Here is a 17,994-nt window from a genome sequence, read left to right on the forward strand (position 1 = left end):
GTTTCAGAGCTTTATTTGTCCATTCTTAACATGTACAAGACACATAAGAACTGAAATTACATTTTCTTCAGCATTGTCCACACGTTTAAGTTAGGACTTTGGGTAGGCCATTCTAAAACCTTCATTCTAGCCTGATTTAGATTAAAGATTAAAGTACCAATGATTGTCACACACACACTAGATGTGGTGAAATTTGTCCTGTGCATTTGTCCCATCCCCTTGGGGAGCAGTGGGCAGCAGCGGCGCCGCGCCCGGGAATCATTTTGGTGATTTAACCCCCAACTCCAACCCTTTGTTGCTGAGTGCCAAGCAGGGAGGTTATGGGTCCCATTTTTATAGTCTTTGGTATGAGCCATTCCTTTACCACTTTTGACGTGTTTGGGGTCATTGTCCTGTTGGAACACCCAACTGAGCCCAAGACCCAGCCTCCGGGCTGATGATTTTAGGTTGTCCTGAAGAATTTGGAGGTAATCCTCCTTTTTAATTGTCCCATTTACTCTCTGTAAAGCACCGTTTCTATTGGCAGCAAAACAGGCCCAGAGCATACTACCACCACCATACTTGATGGTAGGCTTGGTGTTCCTGGGATTAAAGGCCTCACCTTTTCTCCTCCAAACATATTGCTGGGTATTGTGGCCAAACAGCTCAATTTTTGTTTCATCTGACATCACATGGACAAAGATAAGACCATCTGGAGGAAAGTTCTGTGGTCAGATGTTGGGTCTTGGGCGCAGTTGGGTGTTCCAACAGGACAATGACCCCAAACACACGTCATAAGTGGTAAAGGAATGGCTAAATCAGGCTAGAATTAAGGTTTTAGAATGGCCTTCCCAAAGTCCTGACTGTGAGAACAATGCTGAAGAAACAAGTCCATGTCAGAAAACCAACACATTTAGCTGAACTGCACCAATTTTATCAAGAGTAGTGGTCAAAAATTCAAGCAGAAGCTTGTGGATGGCTACCAAAAGTGCCTTATTGCAGTGAAACTAGCCAAGGGACATGTAACCAAATATTAACATTACTGTATGTATACTTTTGACCCAGCAGATTTGGTCACATTTTCAGTAAACCCATAATAAATTCATAAAAGAACCAAACTTCATGAATGTTTTTTGTGACCAACAAGTATGTGCTCCAATCACTCTAACACAAAAAAATAAGAGTTGTAGAAATGATTGTAAACTCAAGACAGCCATGACATTATGTTCTTTACAAGTCTATGTAAACTTTTGACCAAGACTGTGTATATATGACCCTCATTTAACGGCATGTATATCCATGGGCCCACATATAATATCAACGTTAATGTAAGTGAGAGTGTACAAATGGACCCCATAAGGGTCCATTACTGTTAACTATCTGGCATTTAGCTGTGGACACCCTACAACTACCTCTAGGGGTCCCCGCACCCCACTGTATGTATTTATTTTAGTTTGCCTTTTCCATGGCCCACCCCTATAATGTTATTAATTTTCTCCACGTACTAAGAAAAAAACTAAACAAAAACAAATCTATATTTTTCAACAAAAAAAAAAAAGACGACGACTTGTGTGTTGTGTGGGAACAGTTGGTAATGCTTATGTGCAGTAAAACTTTTCATGAATTCGTGACATGAGATCTCGTCACAACACTCGTGTACAGTGCAGTTACACGCTGCAGTCGTGAGGACGAGAGAGGTTGGACCTTGCTACATAATTAAAGACTACACTGCAAAAAGTCAGTGTTCAAAAACAAGAAAAAAAATACAAAAGTTAGGGGCATTTTACTTGAACTAAGCAAAATTATCTGCCAATAGAACAAGAAAATTTGGCTTGTCAAGACTTTCCAAAACAAGTAAAATTAGCTAACCTCAGAACCCAAAAATACCTTAAAATAAGTATTTTCTCACTAATAACAAGTGCACTTTTCTTGATAGAAAAAACAAATATGAGACCTTTTTTCTCAATATGTTGAAAAATATTCTTAAATTAAGTAAATGCTGGTGCCATTATCTTGACATAATGATATGCGCTCGCCATTACATTTCTTGCATTTTGCCATCGATAACATGACATCATCGCGCCAAGTGCGTGCTCTTTCAGTCAATTAGTGCGCAAGGAATATTTATATATACAGGTATATATGTATATATATATATATATTTGCTGTAATTTTGAAGAATTTATCTGAATGTGCATGAACTATTTCTGTTCAAAATTGTTTGAAATGTCACATGTTAAATGTTTAAATATTAACTGTCAGTTTGCTGTACTGTGCCAACTGTACTACTATATGAGTACGTATGTTCTATTGTTTAATTAAAAATAAAACAGCAAAGTCCATTTGGCTGTCACCTGCTTGGCACTCAGCAACAAAGGGTTGGAGTTGGGGGTTAAATCACCAAAATGATTCCCGGGCGCGGCGCCGCTGCTGCCCACTGCTCCCCAAGGGGATGGGACAAATGCAGAGGACAAATTTCACCACATCTAGTGTGTGTGTGACAATCATTGGTACTTTAATCTTAATCCTAATCTGTTTTAATATGAGACACAATTGTGTCAAAGTCATGATTTTTTATTTCATGCTTGATATAAGAAATTCTTACTTTGAAAAAGCAGTTTTATACTTGTGAGTGTTGATGACACAGCTTTGCAACAGTTGATATTCTAGTTTCAAGCATGTTTTACTCAATATAGGTCATCAAATCTCAGCAACAAGCTGTAATATCTTACTGAGATCATTTAGGACCAAAACCCTTAAAACAAGTAAAACACTCTAACATAAAATCTGCTTAGTGAGAACAATTATCTTATCAGACAGAAAATAAGCAAATATCACCCTTATTTGAGATATTTAATCTTACTTAGAGTTCAGTTTTCGCAGTGTGCGCCTTGGAAAAGTGAAGAAAATTGAGCAGCAGGAAACAAAAGCTGAGGCAGTTTATGTTTCTGAATGTCAAAGGCACCAATACTATTTTGGATTAAAAGGGTGTAAAGTTGACTAAAGCGTGTTATTTCACGTCTACAGGACTCTTGTAATGTTGAAAAATGTATTTAGAAGGTAGTAAACAAGTATGTTTATACTCTAGCTATGAAAATGCTTTGTGGAAATCAATTTCTCCTAGTCATGTCCAGAACTAATTAAGAGTGACAAACAAGAGATTTCTGTTGTCGGAAACTTACACCTCATACAAACAATAGATTGGACCATTTCATTGAGATGGGTCTTGGTTATTTATCGTAAGTTTTTTGTTGCAAACGTTTCCAAACAAGCCAAAAAAAAAAAGTAACATTTGATGTAATCATATTTTTTACAGTACACATGTATTTTTGCACATATTTTATTAATAAATCAATTTAAACAACAACAAAAATCTGAGAAGCCATTTTGGAGCCGAAAGTGACGGCTAGTGTCAAAAGAACCGGTTATTTCAAAGCTGTTTGATAACAAGTACCCACTTGTAAACATCAGAGCAAAAAAGCCCACAGCGACACCTAGAGGACAGGAGGATGCATTGCATAAATACGTCCTGTGAAAATCCTTTCATACAGTGGAGTACATCCTGGACTAGTCCCCGGTCATTCACATATAGACAAACAACTTTTGTTTGCCTCCTTTTTTTCCAGTATCATCATTGTTGTTTTCATTGTCAGGTTCCCCAGACTCAGGAGCAAGACAAATATCCTTACCTGCGATTCCCAGTCCATCATATCCTTCTCCACAGTCCATAAAACCAAGAAAGTTGCAGAACCAGGTCACCGCTCTGTGAGTATTTACGTTAAAATCCTGTTTTGGTCACTGTACCAATATATACATTTACACATTTATAATGCTTGGGTCCAGAATTGATGTATCTATGTATTACTCCTGTAGAGTATTTCCAGTTATTATAAATAGCAATAAAAACATTTCAAAGTCCCATTGTGTGATTTTACAACAATGGTTCTCAAACCTATTTCACCAAGTACAAGCTCAGGAAACACTCGGCTCTACAGGTGCCACCATGATGACAAACATTAAAATACAGTAGCGTAGTAGGCCTAAGTATTCACTAAAAATAAGGCAGAGGTTTTATTCAACAAGTATATTTAACATTACACACAGTTTGAACAGTAACACTGTGTTTGAATATAGGACAACAAAAGACTGTATTTAATCAAGTGATTCTTTGGCGTACCACTTTTATTGAGCCCGCATACCACTAGTGGTACACATACCACAGTTTGAGAATCACTGTACTTAAATGTTTGCTTTGTAATGTTTTCCATGTCAGGGACATCCATAGCAACGAGGACACTTATGATGACATTGCAAGCTTGGAGGAGAAAGGTAAAAATAGTTGCAATAAAAATGGTTCCTCATGCATAAGTACTACTGTGAAATATGACAGTTGATTTCCTTCAAGATGAAACTATCTACAGGACACTCCTCACATTCCAGGAAGCATTTGTATTACTACATCTTCTCAAAGGGCAATATTATAGAAATGAAAAACATTTATGTACTTTGGAGTAGTCTGTGTAGAACTTGTATAGCTCTACACTGCAAAAACTGAAATCTAAGTAAGATGAAATATCTCAAATAAGGGTGATATTTGCTTATTTTCTGTCTGATAAGATAATTCTTCTCACTAAGCAGATTTTATGTTAGTGTTTTACTTGTTTTAAGTGTTTTAAATGATCTCAGTAAGATATTACAGCTTGTTGCTGAGATTTGATGACCTATATTGAGTAAAACATGCTTGAAACTAGAATATCAACTGTTGCAAAGCTGTGTCATCAACACTCACAAGTATAAAACTACTTTTTTAAAGTACCGTAATCATTTCTTATTTCAAGCATGAAATAAAAAATCATGATGCCGAGCGCATATCATTATGTCAAGATAATGGCACTAGCATTTATTTCATTTAAGAATCTTTTTCAACATATTGAGCAAAAAGGTCTCTTTTATTTTTCTACCAAGAAAATTGCACTTATTAGTGAGAATATACTTATTTTAAGGTATTTTTGGGTTCATTGAGGTTAGCTAATTTTACTTGTTTTGGAAAGTCTTGACAAGCCGAATTTTCTTGTTCTATTGGCAGATAATTTTGCTTAGTTCAAGTAAAATACCACTAATTTTTGTAATTGTTTTTCTTGTTTTTGAACACTGACTTTTTGCAGTGTATAGATTTACTGTACAGTGAAAATGAGTCAATACCACACCCATCCTTTAATTGTGGGGAAAAGTGACTACCAAGATGTCAACTTATTTTCAATCTACAATATGCTGTACACTGGACTACTCTGAAGTATAGGCAGTGCAAGTCTAATGTCTACCGCAAGGGTCACAAAACTACCGCCCGCGGGCTGAATACGGCCCGCCGCGGGAAGTCTCAAGTAATTTTTTTAAATTTGTTCGACCGCTTCTATATTAGCTACCTCTCTTTGTTTATAAAGTCTATTTTCTGCTGGATCTACTCTCTATTTTATGCTGCCCTTTTTTTTGGCTGCAGCTGTTACATATACTGTAATATTGTACATCAGGGGTGTCCAACTCATTTGAGCTCAGGGGCCACATGGAGGGTATCTGTGCCCACGCAGGCCGGACTATTAAAATCATGGCATTAAAACAAAACAAAAAAAGACAACTTCAGATGTTTTTCTTTGCCTTATTTTGGGCAAAAATAGAACAAACACATTCTGAAAATATTACAATAAAGGTATAGAAAAAAATACCTGGCAGCGGTAATGTTTAGATCAGGGGTCCCCAAACTACGGCCCACATGTCGAATACGGCCCGCCAGCGTCCCAAATCCGGCCCGCGGAAGTCTCAAGGTTTTTTTAAAAATGTGTCCTTTCTAAACTATTTTCTACCGCTTGTTACTCTCGGGGTCTCCTGGCCGCTCAGGCAAATTATATTGTCTAAACATGCATTTTCCCATCGATAATGTGACATCATCGCGCAGTCTCGGGTGAGTATTCGGTGAGTATACATACATATATATATATATATATATATATATATATATATATATATATATATATATATATATATATATATATATATATATATATATATATATACACACACACACACGCACATACAGCCCGGTCCCGTCCAAATTTTTTTAAACCAATGCGGCCCCCAAGTCAAAAGGTTTGGGGACCCCTGGTCTACAGTGTTATACACCTTGAGAATAAAGAATACAATGATTACTGAAATGTGAGGGCTTATGGCTGTAAACCACTTTGTTTACTTTATAATCACTGTTAAGGATGTGGTAGCATATATTTACATATGTATGTGTTGATTGACTGTCACAGAGTCCTGGAGCAACAGCAGTTCACAGACAATGGAAGGGGTAAGGGCAAACAAATTCAGCGCAGTAGTTTTAGTCTGTGTTAAATGTTTTTACAAAATTAAACGTTCATTCATTTATGAACAATCAATTGGAGTCAATGCGACTGCAACAGCGTTTCATTTGGGTTCATTAGGCAAATGATCTGTCTTGCAGGATGAGAGCGACGTGTATGAGCATATTGATGAGTAAGTTTACACGTTTCATAGAAATATTATAACTTTGTTTTTGTTGTTTTGTACTATTTCATTTAAACTAAAAATAAAAAATACTTGTATATTGTAATTTGTTTGAATAACTATTTATTTTAAAAAAGTATAGATACAAAATGTATTAATTTGTACATTTAATTTTGTATTTTTTTTTTGTATTTTCTTTCTTAGAAAAAACATTTAAAATAAAATATGAAATAAATAATAACTTAAACGACAGTTTAAATTTAATTTAATCTACATTTAAAACACTTCCTTCCCTGTGGTCTAGATCAGGGGTGTCAAACTTGCTTTTATTGACGGCCATATCACAGTTATGGCTCTCCTCACATGGCCGTGTGTAATAGCGAATACTGTGTGTATGAATATAAACCTATAATAGTCTCATTACATTCTGATGGATGACCTGATTTGGAAAAAAAAAGGATTGGAGCATCTTCTTGCATGATTATATAATATTACAGCGCAGAACATGTGCAATTAGATGCAGTAGATTTTTCTGTCAAAATTTTAAAACTACATATCTAGAAACTGCTTTGTTATTTTTATGCCAATCGCAGGTCACACATGACATGGTAGGCCACTTTAAATGATGTGGCGGGAAACAATAAATGATGCAGCGGTCCACATACAATAATGTGGCAGACAACATTAAATAATGTGGTGGGCCACATAAAAGGATGTGACTGGCCACAAAAAATGAAGTGGCAGACCACATGAAATGAAGTGACAGTCCACGATGATGTGGCGGGCCTCATAAAATGATGTGAAGCCTGGTGGGCCTCATAAAATGAAGCAGTAATACTTTATCCTACATTTTCTTGTGGCATCTTTTCCGGAAAACCTTAGCGGCTAAACCAACCTCGTACTTACTGGTCCATGTTGACAGAACAGTCCCGTGTAAAATGTCGCAAACAAATAAACACGGAGGTTTTTTATTTTATTAACATTAGAGCAGGCGGGAGGGCATCAAACGATAAGAAATAACAGCGGCTGGCCGACAGCAGATACGAGATGTCCACATTAGTACGTCCGTCAATCTGTGACATCACAAAAGGCCCACTGCAAAGACTTCAAAACACGGCGTTCAGATACACCCGAAACTGCAAGAGAAGTCACACGCAAATGCATGAACTTTATGATTTGGTGCTTTGCCAATGTTTAACACAAGTATTCAACATTGTAACGATATTTATAAGTCAGAAAATAAAAAAGGTGCCCTTTAATAAACAAGGGAACTGACTTAATAAAAAAAGATCACCTCAAAATTGCCACTTACTATGACTATTTTATTTTAACACGTACAAATTACAACAAAGTATTACCAAAGTATCATTGATGTTCTTTTTGCACTGCTTCCAATGATCAACACAGGTGTTAATATCTTGCAGGGACCAAGTGGGGGTGAACTGGGATGCTGACAAGAACAATGAAAGACAAGAAAAGGGGCATCAAAACCCGAAGAAGAAAATGCAAATAAAGAATGAGTTAAGAACCAAATTTCAGGTAAGATTACGACAATACAGTACAGTCTGTCCAATGGTCGGCATGTCCTGCCGCTTCCATCCTCTCTAGTTGCAAGACGAGGAGATCCTGCACACTGCCATAGCTCGTCATGACTGGTACGAGGGTGGAAAACGTGACCTCAAGGTGCACCAAGGCGAGAGAGTGGAGATCCTCCGAGTGAAGGACAACCCAGAGGGGAAGTGGTTGGCTCGCTCTCTGGATGGAAAGTGTGGGTTTTCAGTTGAAGAAAGTGTAGATATTAGAGTGTATTGATGAACGTGCATCCTATGTCTGTATCGCCTTCTACAGACGGGTACATCAGCAACACATGTGTGGATATCGACTTTGAGGCAGTGAAATCTATGTCGATCCAATCGCCGATTTTGCCTCCGCTTCCTCCAGATCCACCTCAGAAGTTACATATGGAGCCCAGTAATAGGTACCTGTCATCTTCATCCTGCAGCATATCAACTCTTAACAACGCTCGCATAACTCATACAAATAGGGATGGGTACCGAATTTTGTACTTTTATAGGTACCAACCAAAAGTCTGTCGGTACCAAAACACGTCAAATCAAACTGTGCCATATTCCAATACTTTTGTTGCACGAGACGTCACGTCCGGTTGCAGACTCTCAAGCACTTTGCAGAGAAACAAGCAATCAAGCCCTTAGAGCGGACACAGCTGCCTCGAGCTAATGTTGCAATTTTCCATGCCAACCAAGCAAGAAGAAGGCACTCAAAAGTACAGTAAGGCTTCAATTTACAAAATGCACTAGCTCGATGCTAATTCATGTTGGATTTGCCATAGACATATTACTGATTAGCATTGTCGATTTTACTTGGTGATTTCAACGCCTCCAAATTTCGAAATTAAAACTGCAACTAAAATATACGTCACAATCAAACAGCTGGTGCCTAATAAGTACAATACTTAAAGTTTTAAAAATGTGTAGGGCTGAACAAAACAAAAGATTGGTGCTTTACAACTCAATGGCAAAGACTACTTCCTGGCTAAGGCAACACTTCATAATCTATACACTCTTGCCATCTAACGTCTTTGAATTGCAACTGCGTGCAAAGTCGACGTAATACTTGCAAATTAAACTCAAAAGTGTAAGAAAACAAAATAACTATTGGACAGCACAGTTATCATCAGCTCAGCATTAAGTTAAAACAAGTTAGATTTTGTTATTCAATCATTTAAGAAGTAACTGGTACCGTATCGATTTAAATGTGGGAAGTACCCATCCCTACTTACAAACTGTACTGATCACTCTTCCTAAGATTATTTTGAATTCATGCTGAAGTAACATGCATGTGTTTCTTTATATTTGCAGTTTGAGTCACAGTCAAAGTAAGTAACAAAACATGCAATCTTTCATCCTGGTTTGTAAAATAAGTCTTATTTCATTCCTTACATAAAAAGATGTTTTCATTCTACAGAACTGAATAGATAAGAGAGAAACTGTTACTTAGTATTAATGATAATAATCATTGTAATAATGATAAAACCATGATAGGATGCATGGCTGTAGACGCCCACCATGTATCCTCCAATTGTTTAAGACAGCAGTATTCAAGGTGAGATGCAGCAGCTTGAAGAAAAGAAAAACATGTTTTTTTGAAACCTGCTAAGCTAACTTTAATTGAGTTAAAAACGTTCTAGTTCCTACAGTGAGAGAAGAAACAAAAATGGGATGAGTGGAAAAATCTACAAAACACGCAAGAAATTAATGTTTTAAATATAAACAGTGCAGGCCAAAAGTTTGGACACACCTTCTCCTCATTCAATGGTTTTTGTTTATTTGTTTCATTTATTTTCATTTTCATGACTAGATGGTCACTGAAGGCATCAAAACTATGAATGAACACATGTGGAGTTATGTACTTAACAAAAAAAGGTGAAATAACTGAAAACATGTTTTTTATTCTAGTTTCTTCAAAATAGCCACCCTTTTCTCTGATTACTGTTTTGCACACTCTTGGCATTCTCTCGATGAGCTTCAAGCACACCTTTGAAGTGAAAACCATTTCAGGTGACTACCTCTTGAAGCTCATCGAGAATTTCACCTTTTTTTGTTAAGTACATAACTCCACATGTGTTCATTCATAGTTTTGATGCCTTCAGTGACCATCTACAAAGTAAATAGTCATGAAAATAAAGAAAACACATTAAATGAGGAGGTGTGTCCAAACTTTCATATACACACACACATATATGTGTGTGTGTGTGTGTGTGTGTGTGTGTGTGTGTGTGTGTGTGTGTGTGTGTGTGTGTGTGTGTGTGTGTGTGTGTGTGTGTGTGTGTGTGTGTGTGTGTGTGTGTGTGTGTGTGTGTACATATATATATATACACTACCGTTCAAAAGTTTGGGGTCACATTGAAATGTCCTTATTTTTGAAGGAAAAGCACTGTACTTTTCAATGAAGATAACTTTAAACTAGTCTTAACTTTAAAGAAATACACTCTATACATTGCTAATGTGGTAAATGACTATTCTAGCTGCAAATGTCTGGTTTTTGGTGCAATATCTACATAGGTGTATAGAGGCCCATTTCCAGCAACTATCACTCCAGTGTTCTAATGGTACAATGTGTTTGCTCATTGGCTCAGAAGGCTAATTGATGATTAGAAAACCCTTGTGCAATCATGTTCACACATCTGAAAACAGTTTAGCTCGTTACAGAAGCTACAAAACTGACCTTCCTTTGAGCAGATTGAGTTGCTGGAGCATCACATTTGTAGGGTCAATTAAACGCTCAAAATGGCCAGAAAAAGAGAACTTTCATCTGAAACTCGACAGTCTATTCTTGTTCTTAGAAATGAAGGCTATTCCACAAAATTGTTTGGGTGACCCCAAACTTTTGAACGGTAGTGTGTATATATATATATATATATATATATATATATATATATATATATATATATATATATATATATATATATATATATATATATATATAGTACTTTATTGATTCCTTCAGGAGAGTTCCCTCAAGAAAATTTTAATTCCAGCAGCACTGTACAGAATTGAGATCGAATTTAAAAAGTAAATAATGGGGGTATAAATGGAAACAAAATAGAAAAATATTACAATAAGAATAAAAATAAAAAGCAACAATGAGAATAAAAATATAACAGTAAAATAAGAATATAACAAGAGAAACTAGACAATAGTGACCATGTTATGAAAAAGTATTGCACTGTTATTGTTTTGCATCCCCTGTCATCCTAGTACCCCCCCTCCCGCCAAGAGAGGAGTTGTACAGTCTGATGGCGCGTGGGACAAAGGAGTTTTTTAGTCTATTAGTCCTGCACTTGGGATGAAGCAGTCTAGCACTGAACAGGCTCCTCTGGCTACCGATAACGCTATGCAGAGGGTGACTGCCATCATCCAGGATGCTCACTAGTTTTTGTGTGTGTGTATATATATATATATATATATATGGGCGCGGTGCCGCTGCTGCCCACTGCTCCCCTCACCTTCCAGGGGGTGAACACAGAGATGGGTCAAATGCAGAGGACAAATTTCACCACACCTAGTGTGTGTGTGACAATCATTGGTACTTTAACTTTAATATATACGTATATGTAAAGTTGTTCTCTTCTCCTTAGACCAGTATGATCGCTTACATCTATCAACGGAGGATTTCCCGCCACCGCTGCCTGAGATTAGGTATCTATTTCCTCCTGGTAAAACAAAGAGATACTGTCAGAACTAGAAACAAGGGGGAGGTTTGTTAATCTTGTGTGTGTTCAACTTAGTAAGTGATACAAGTTCAGTCGCGGTTAAAGCCTCTGCGATGCTTCCCAGCATGCCCTGTGTTTGTGTTGATCGCACTGTGAGTGAGATAGTGGTTGAAGTTGATGACTCTGTTCCTTTGTGCCGTGATGTTGAATGTTTGCTAAGATGCTCTTTGAGCTGTTTGACTCAAGCGTTGCCATATAGTGTTGGTTTGTCTGTGTGAGTGTTGTGTGCAAGTACATAGACATGATCCACCTTATCTTTGAGGTGCCCTTTAGAAAATGATGTACGGGGCAGTTTCCCATGTGGCCCATAGCTAAAACCACCATTGTACAAGTATGTGATTGGCAATATACATGCAACACACAGCAGTAGGGGTGTACCGATACAACTTTTTCACTTCCTATACGATATTGGAGCCTTGAGAATTGGCTGATAGCAATTTTGCTTTTGATGTTTATTATTTTGTAGTGTAGAATATTATAAAAGGGTTCATTCAAATGAAAATACACAGAGAGCAATTATAGATATAAAATACCCACTAACTTTTTTATTATTAACCCTTTGAAACAGACTTATGCTGTCTTTAATTTGAAGCGGAGTGGTATGTTTTTTTGGGTGACACCAAATGGCCACAGTCATTCATTGGACCAAGCTCAGTAAGTTGAACGATGCGGACATGTTTGTTACTGGATTTTTCTAATACGCCTTGGAGACTTTGTATGTGTAAGTAATATGCAACCATAATTATTTGATACTTGTTCATATTGCCAAATGTGCTGTTTTACACTGCAATAGTGTCCAATTAAGGACACTTATTACGTATTTCTAGCTTTTGTGCTCATGTGTGCTTAACTGTTGTGTAGCGGCTATCTCGACTACCAGGTTTACTTTTTGTTTAGTACTTCACTGAAATACAAGAAAAGACCGACCTTGTGTGCTTATTGGAGGACATTTAGATGTGGGCCGGCTGTCCAGCTTTGCACAAGTAACAGGACTGCTGGTAGAGTTTTTAAGATGCAAGCCCTTCATCATTCAATACGTCTTGTTTGCTGATATTGGACTGATATTCAGTGTCTGATCGGTACATCCCTATATAGCAGTAAGAATAAGGATGCAAAGACACAGAACTTGCAATGACATTTTTGTGTTTTCAGCATACATCCCAAAGTGGAAAAGGAGCTCAGGAAAAAATTCAAGGTAAATATAATATTGCACTTTTTCATTACTCATGTTGTGCAGTAAACCTAGCACGTATATCTAAAAGGGCCTGTAAAAGGTATTACCGTATTTCCCTGAATACAAGTCTCCCTAAAAGAAAAAAAAAGGGAAAATGCACCAAAAGACTGTTCATCTTATTCCTCTATTTTAATTTCATGTCTTATGAAAAATATATTCATGAAGCTTTTTGTGAAATTTGAAATTTGAGCCGGTACACTAGAGCAGTGGTTCTCAACCTTTTTTCAGTGATGTACCCCCGGGGAAAATGTTTTTAATTCAAGTACCCCCTAATCAGAGCAAAGCATTTTTGGTTGAAAAAAAGAGATCAAGAAGTAAAATACAGCACTATGTCATCAGTTTCTGATTTATTAAATTGTATAACCGTGCAAAATATTGCTCATTTGTTGTGGTCTTTGTTGAACTATTTGGAAAAAACAAACAAAAAAAAAACTAAAAACTTGTTGAAAAATAAACAAGTGATTCAATTATAAATAAAGATTTCTACACATAGAAGTAATCATCAACTTAAAGTGCCCTCTTTGGGGATTGTAATAGAGATCCATCTGGATTCATGAACTTAATTCTAAACATTTCTTCACAAAAAAATACATCTTTAACATCAATATTTATGGAACATGTCCACAAAAAATGTAGCTGTCAACACTGAATATTGCTTTGTTGCATTTCTTTTCACAGTTCTTTTTGACAGACATTTAAAAAAAATCTCACGTACCCCTTGGCATACCTTCAAGTACCCCCAGGGGTACGCGTACTACCATTTGAGAACCACTGCACTAGAGTAGCGAACCTTAAGTATTGTAAAGGCATAAGCAAACCACAAAAGAAGAATTATGAGGCTAATTAAAAGATAGTGGTGATCAATAAAATGTATTGTATTGGAGATGCATTTTTGTTTGAATTGTGTAGATGGAGAGTATTTTTGGTTTGTTGTGTTCTAAATGCAATGGCAGGAACAATAACAACAAAAAAGCAATATACTGTAACTCTGTGTTTTTCAACCTTTTTTGAGCCAAGGCACATTTTTTGCGTTGAAAAAATCTGGAGGCACACCACCAGCAGAAATCATTTATGAACGAAACTCAGTTGACAGTAAAAAGTCATTTTCGCAATTGTTGGATATGACTTTAAACCATAACCAAGCATGCATCACTATAGCTCTTGTCTCAAAGTAGGTGTACTGTCACCACCTGTCACATCACGCTGTGACTTTTTGAGTTTTTTGCTGTTTTCCTGTGTAGTGTTTTACTTCTTGTCTTGCGCTCCTATTTTGGTGGCTTTTCCTGTTTTATTGGTATTTTCCTGTTGCAGTTTCATGTCTTCCTTTGAGCGATATTTCCCACATTTACTTTGTTTTAGCAATCAAGAATATTTCAGTTGTTTTTATCCTTCTTTGTGGGGACGTTGTTGATTGTCATGTCATGTTCGGATGTACATTGTGAACGCCGTCTTTGCTCCACAGTAAGTCTTTGCTGTCGTCCAGCATTCTGTTTTCGTTTACTTTGTAGCCAGTTCAGTTTTAGTTTTGTTCTGCATAGCCTTCCCTAAGCTTCAATGCCTTTTCTTAGGGGCACTCACCTTTTGTTTATTTTTGGTTTAAGCATTAGACACCTTTTTACCTGCACACTGCCTCCCGCTGTTTTCGACATCTACAAGGCAATTAGCTACCGGCTGCCACCTACTGATATGGAAGAGTATTACACGGTTACTCTGCCGAGCTCTAGACAGCACCGACACTCAACAACAACACATAATTTGCAGACTATAATTACTGGTTTGCAAAAAATATTTTTAACCCAAATAGGTGAAACTAGATAATCTCCCACGGCACATTGGTTGAAAAACACTGCTGTAGCTTAACCTTTGTTTACCCCTAGAGTCCAAAATGGGCATTACATGTGTTTCTTATGTGATATGATTGTTACATTTGAAGGTTAGCGGTCTGAAATTTTGCAAAGGAGTTTTTCCACATTTTTTTAATATCGTCTCACTGTTAAAAATAATCACCCAAGGCATTTTTTGCCAAATATTATTTTTATTTTTATTTTTTACCTAAATCATCTTCTCATGACACCAGCCACTATATGGTAACATCGCCTACATCTTCAGTTGATCATGTCATGTGATTTTACCCCTTTAAGATAATGGTCTATGAGAAACAAATGACTTAGGCCATTTTTTGAACATGCCTTTGTGACTTAAGCAAGATATGGTAACACTTTATTTTGAAGGTGCCTACATAGGAGTGACATGAACGTGTTCCAAACATGACATGAGATGTGTCATGAACATTAATGATGACACTTTGAAGTAACATTAATGCTCATGATCATGTTTATGAAAGGCTTGTGTGACTCTTATGTAGACACCTTCAAAATAAAGTGTCACCCGTATCTTGTTTAAAGGCCTACTGAAATGAATTTTTTTTATTTAAACGGGGATAGCAGATCTATTCTATGTGTCATACTTGATCATTTCGCGATATTGCCATATTTTTGCTGAAAGGATTTAGTATAGAACAACGACGATAAAGATTGCAACTTTTGGTATCTGATAAAAAAAAGGCTTGCACCTACCGGAAGTAGCGTGACGTAGTCAGTTGAACATATACGCAAAGTTCCCTATTGTTTACAATGATGGCCGCATGAAGTGAGAGAGATTCGGACCGAGAAAGCGACAATTTCCCCATTAATTTGAGCGAGGATGAAAGATTTGTGGATGAGTAAAGTGCAAGTGAAGGACTAGTGGGGAGTTGAAGCTATTCAGATAGGGAAGATGCTGTGAGAGCCGGGGGTGACCTGATATTCAGCTGGGAATGACTACAACAGTAAATAAACACAAGACATATATATACTCTATTAGCCACAACACAACCAGGCTTATATTTAATATGCCACAAATTAATCCTGCATAAAAACACCTGCGTGTTTGTTATGCTAGCTCCTAGCTCCTCTGCTAGCTCCTAGCTCCATAGAACACGCCAATACAATTCAAACACCTGATCAACACACACAATCACTCAGCCCAAAAGACCGTTTACCTAACCCAAGGTTCATAAAGCTTATATATTTTTAAAAAGTTACGTACGTGACGCGCACATACGGTCAAGTTATCGAATGTTTAGCAGCCAAGGCTGCATACTCACGGTACCTGATATTCAGCTGGGAATGACTACAACAGTAAATAAACACAAGACATATATATACTCTATTAGCCACAACACAACCAGGCTTATATTTAATATGCCACAAATTAATCCTGCATAATAACACCTGCGTGTTTGTTATGCTAGCTCCTAGCTCCTCTGCTAGCTCCTAGCTCCATAGAACACGCCAATACAATTCAAACACCTGATCAACACACACAATCACTCAGCCCAAAAGACCGTTCACCTAACCCAAGGTTCATAAAGCTTATATATTTTTAAAAAGTTACGTACGTGACGCGCACTTACGGTACGGTACGTGTTATGCTAGCTCCTAGCTCCTCTGCTAGCTCCTAGCTCCACAGAACACGCCAATACAATTCAAACACATGATCAACACACACAATCACTCAGCCCAAAAGACCGTTCACCTAACCCAAGGTTCATAAAGCTTATATATTTTAAAAAAGTTACGTACATACGCAAAAAAAAGCCAAAGCTGCATACTCACAGTAGCACGTCTGCGTCTTTGTCATCCAAATCAAAGTAATCCTGGTAAGAGTCTGTGTTGTCCCAGTTCTCTACAGGCGTCTGTGTATCCAAATCAAAAGTCCTCCTGGTTAGAGTCTCTGTTATCCGAGTTCTTCCATCTTGACTGCATCTTTCGGGAATGTAAACAAAGAAGCGCCGGCTGTGTACTGTTGTGGCTGACTACGTTCGAAAAATACGTCCATTTCGCACCGACAACTTTCTTCTTTGCTTGCTTGGCTTCCTTCTCCATAATGCAATGAACATGATTGAAACAGATTCACGAACACAGATGTCCAGAATACTGTGGAATTATGAAATGAAAACAGAGCTTTTTCGTATCGGCTTCAATGTGGAAGGCATACCCGTGTTCGCCGGGCTACGTCACACGCATACGTCATCCTCAGAGGCGTTTCGAACCGGAAGTTTAGCGGCAAATTTAAAATGTCACTTTATAAGTTAACCCGGCCGTATTGGCATGTGTTATAATGTTAAGATTTCATCATTGATATATAAACTATCAGACTGCGTGGTCGGTAGTAGTGGGTTTCAGTAGGCCTTTAAGTCACAAAGACGTGCTCAAAAATTGCCCGAGTCATTTGTTTCTCTTAAATTACATAATTTACACACAGTGTTATTACTATGCCAAAAGCCATCTTGTTACATCCTTTTTGAGTGAAATGATCAATACAGTTAATAAGTTACACTTTCAGTGACGTTTTTTGTGTTTCCTGAAAAACTTGAAAAAATTAGTTAAGCGATTATTTTAACAGGGTGATATAAAACTGCATTGTGTTTTTGATTGCCACGTTGTTAGAATAGGATATAGACATAAAATATACACTTTCTCTAAAGAACTCTCTCTGCCTCATTGACTTCCATTATAACTGCTATTTTTTAACAGAATGTAATCCTGGAATAGTACTATGCTTTTTCCATGAAAACCAAATGCATCTCAATATTGTCGAACATAAATATGTTTTTTTGAGGTATAATTGTGCCCCTAACCAACAGATGGCACCAGAAAACCATGAATATATTTCCAAGAGCTTTGATGAGCGTAAATGAGTTAAACTGCCATTAAACCGCTGAAATGCAAGAACAATGATATTGAGCTGCTTTATATGGCATGGTAGATATATACTGTATATAAAAACTTGTGTCAACTCAATAAACTTAACCAAGTCCTGCCCGCTTTCTCTCCTATTCTAGCTCTGTAGGCACTGTAAAAACAACACGTTGTCTATTTGTCTACTGTATCAAAATCAATGTAGTCATGAATTTTTGTCCTAT

At 37.2% G+C, this 17,994-nt stretch overlaps 1 protein-coding gene across 12 annotated transcripts in view; it reads left to right on the forward strand.

The window, feature by feature from the left end:
* si:ch73-40i7.2 (FYN-binding protein 1) overlaps positions 1 to 17,994 on the forward strand; it is a 67,362-nt gene that overhangs the window by 39,261 nt on the left and 10,107 nt on the right. For 11 of the 12 annotated variants that reach the window (XM_062028453.1, XM_062028461.1, XM_062028459.1 and 8 more), the window contains 10 exons: positions 3,633 to 3,744; positions 4,253 to 4,308; positions 6,288 to 6,325; positions 6,479 to 6,510; positions 7,926 to 8,040; positions 8,110 to 8,269; positions 8,350 to 8,479; positions 9,381 to 9,397; positions 11,660 to 11,720; positions 12,947 to 12,989. In XM_062028453.1, coding sequence (XP_061884437.1) covers positions 3,633 to 3,744; positions 4,253 to 4,308; positions 6,288 to 6,325; positions 6,479 to 6,510; positions 7,926 to 8,040; positions 8,110 to 8,269; positions 8,350 to 8,479; positions 9,381 to 9,397; positions 11,660 to 11,720; positions 12,947 to 12,989 — 764 coding nt within the window. Of the gene's footprint in view, positions 1 to 3,632; positions 3,745 to 4,252; positions 4,309 to 6,287; positions 6,326 to 6,478; positions 6,511 to 7,925; positions 8,041 to 8,109; positions 8,270 to 8,348; positions 8,480 to 9,380; positions 9,398 to 11,659; positions 11,721 to 12,946; positions 12,990 to 17,994 lie in introns of all 12 variants that reach the window. The other variant, XM_062028464.1, reaches the window with a different exon arrangement.

This window comes from Entelurus aequoreus, linkage group LG19 (genome assembly GCF_033978785.1).
Source record: "Entelurus aequoreus isolate RoL-2023_Sb linkage group LG19, RoL_Eaeq_v1.1, whole genome shotgun sequence".
Classification (NCBI taxonomy): Eukaryota; Metazoa; Chordata; class Actinopteri; order Syngnathiformes; family Syngnathidae; genus Entelurus; species Entelurus aequoreus.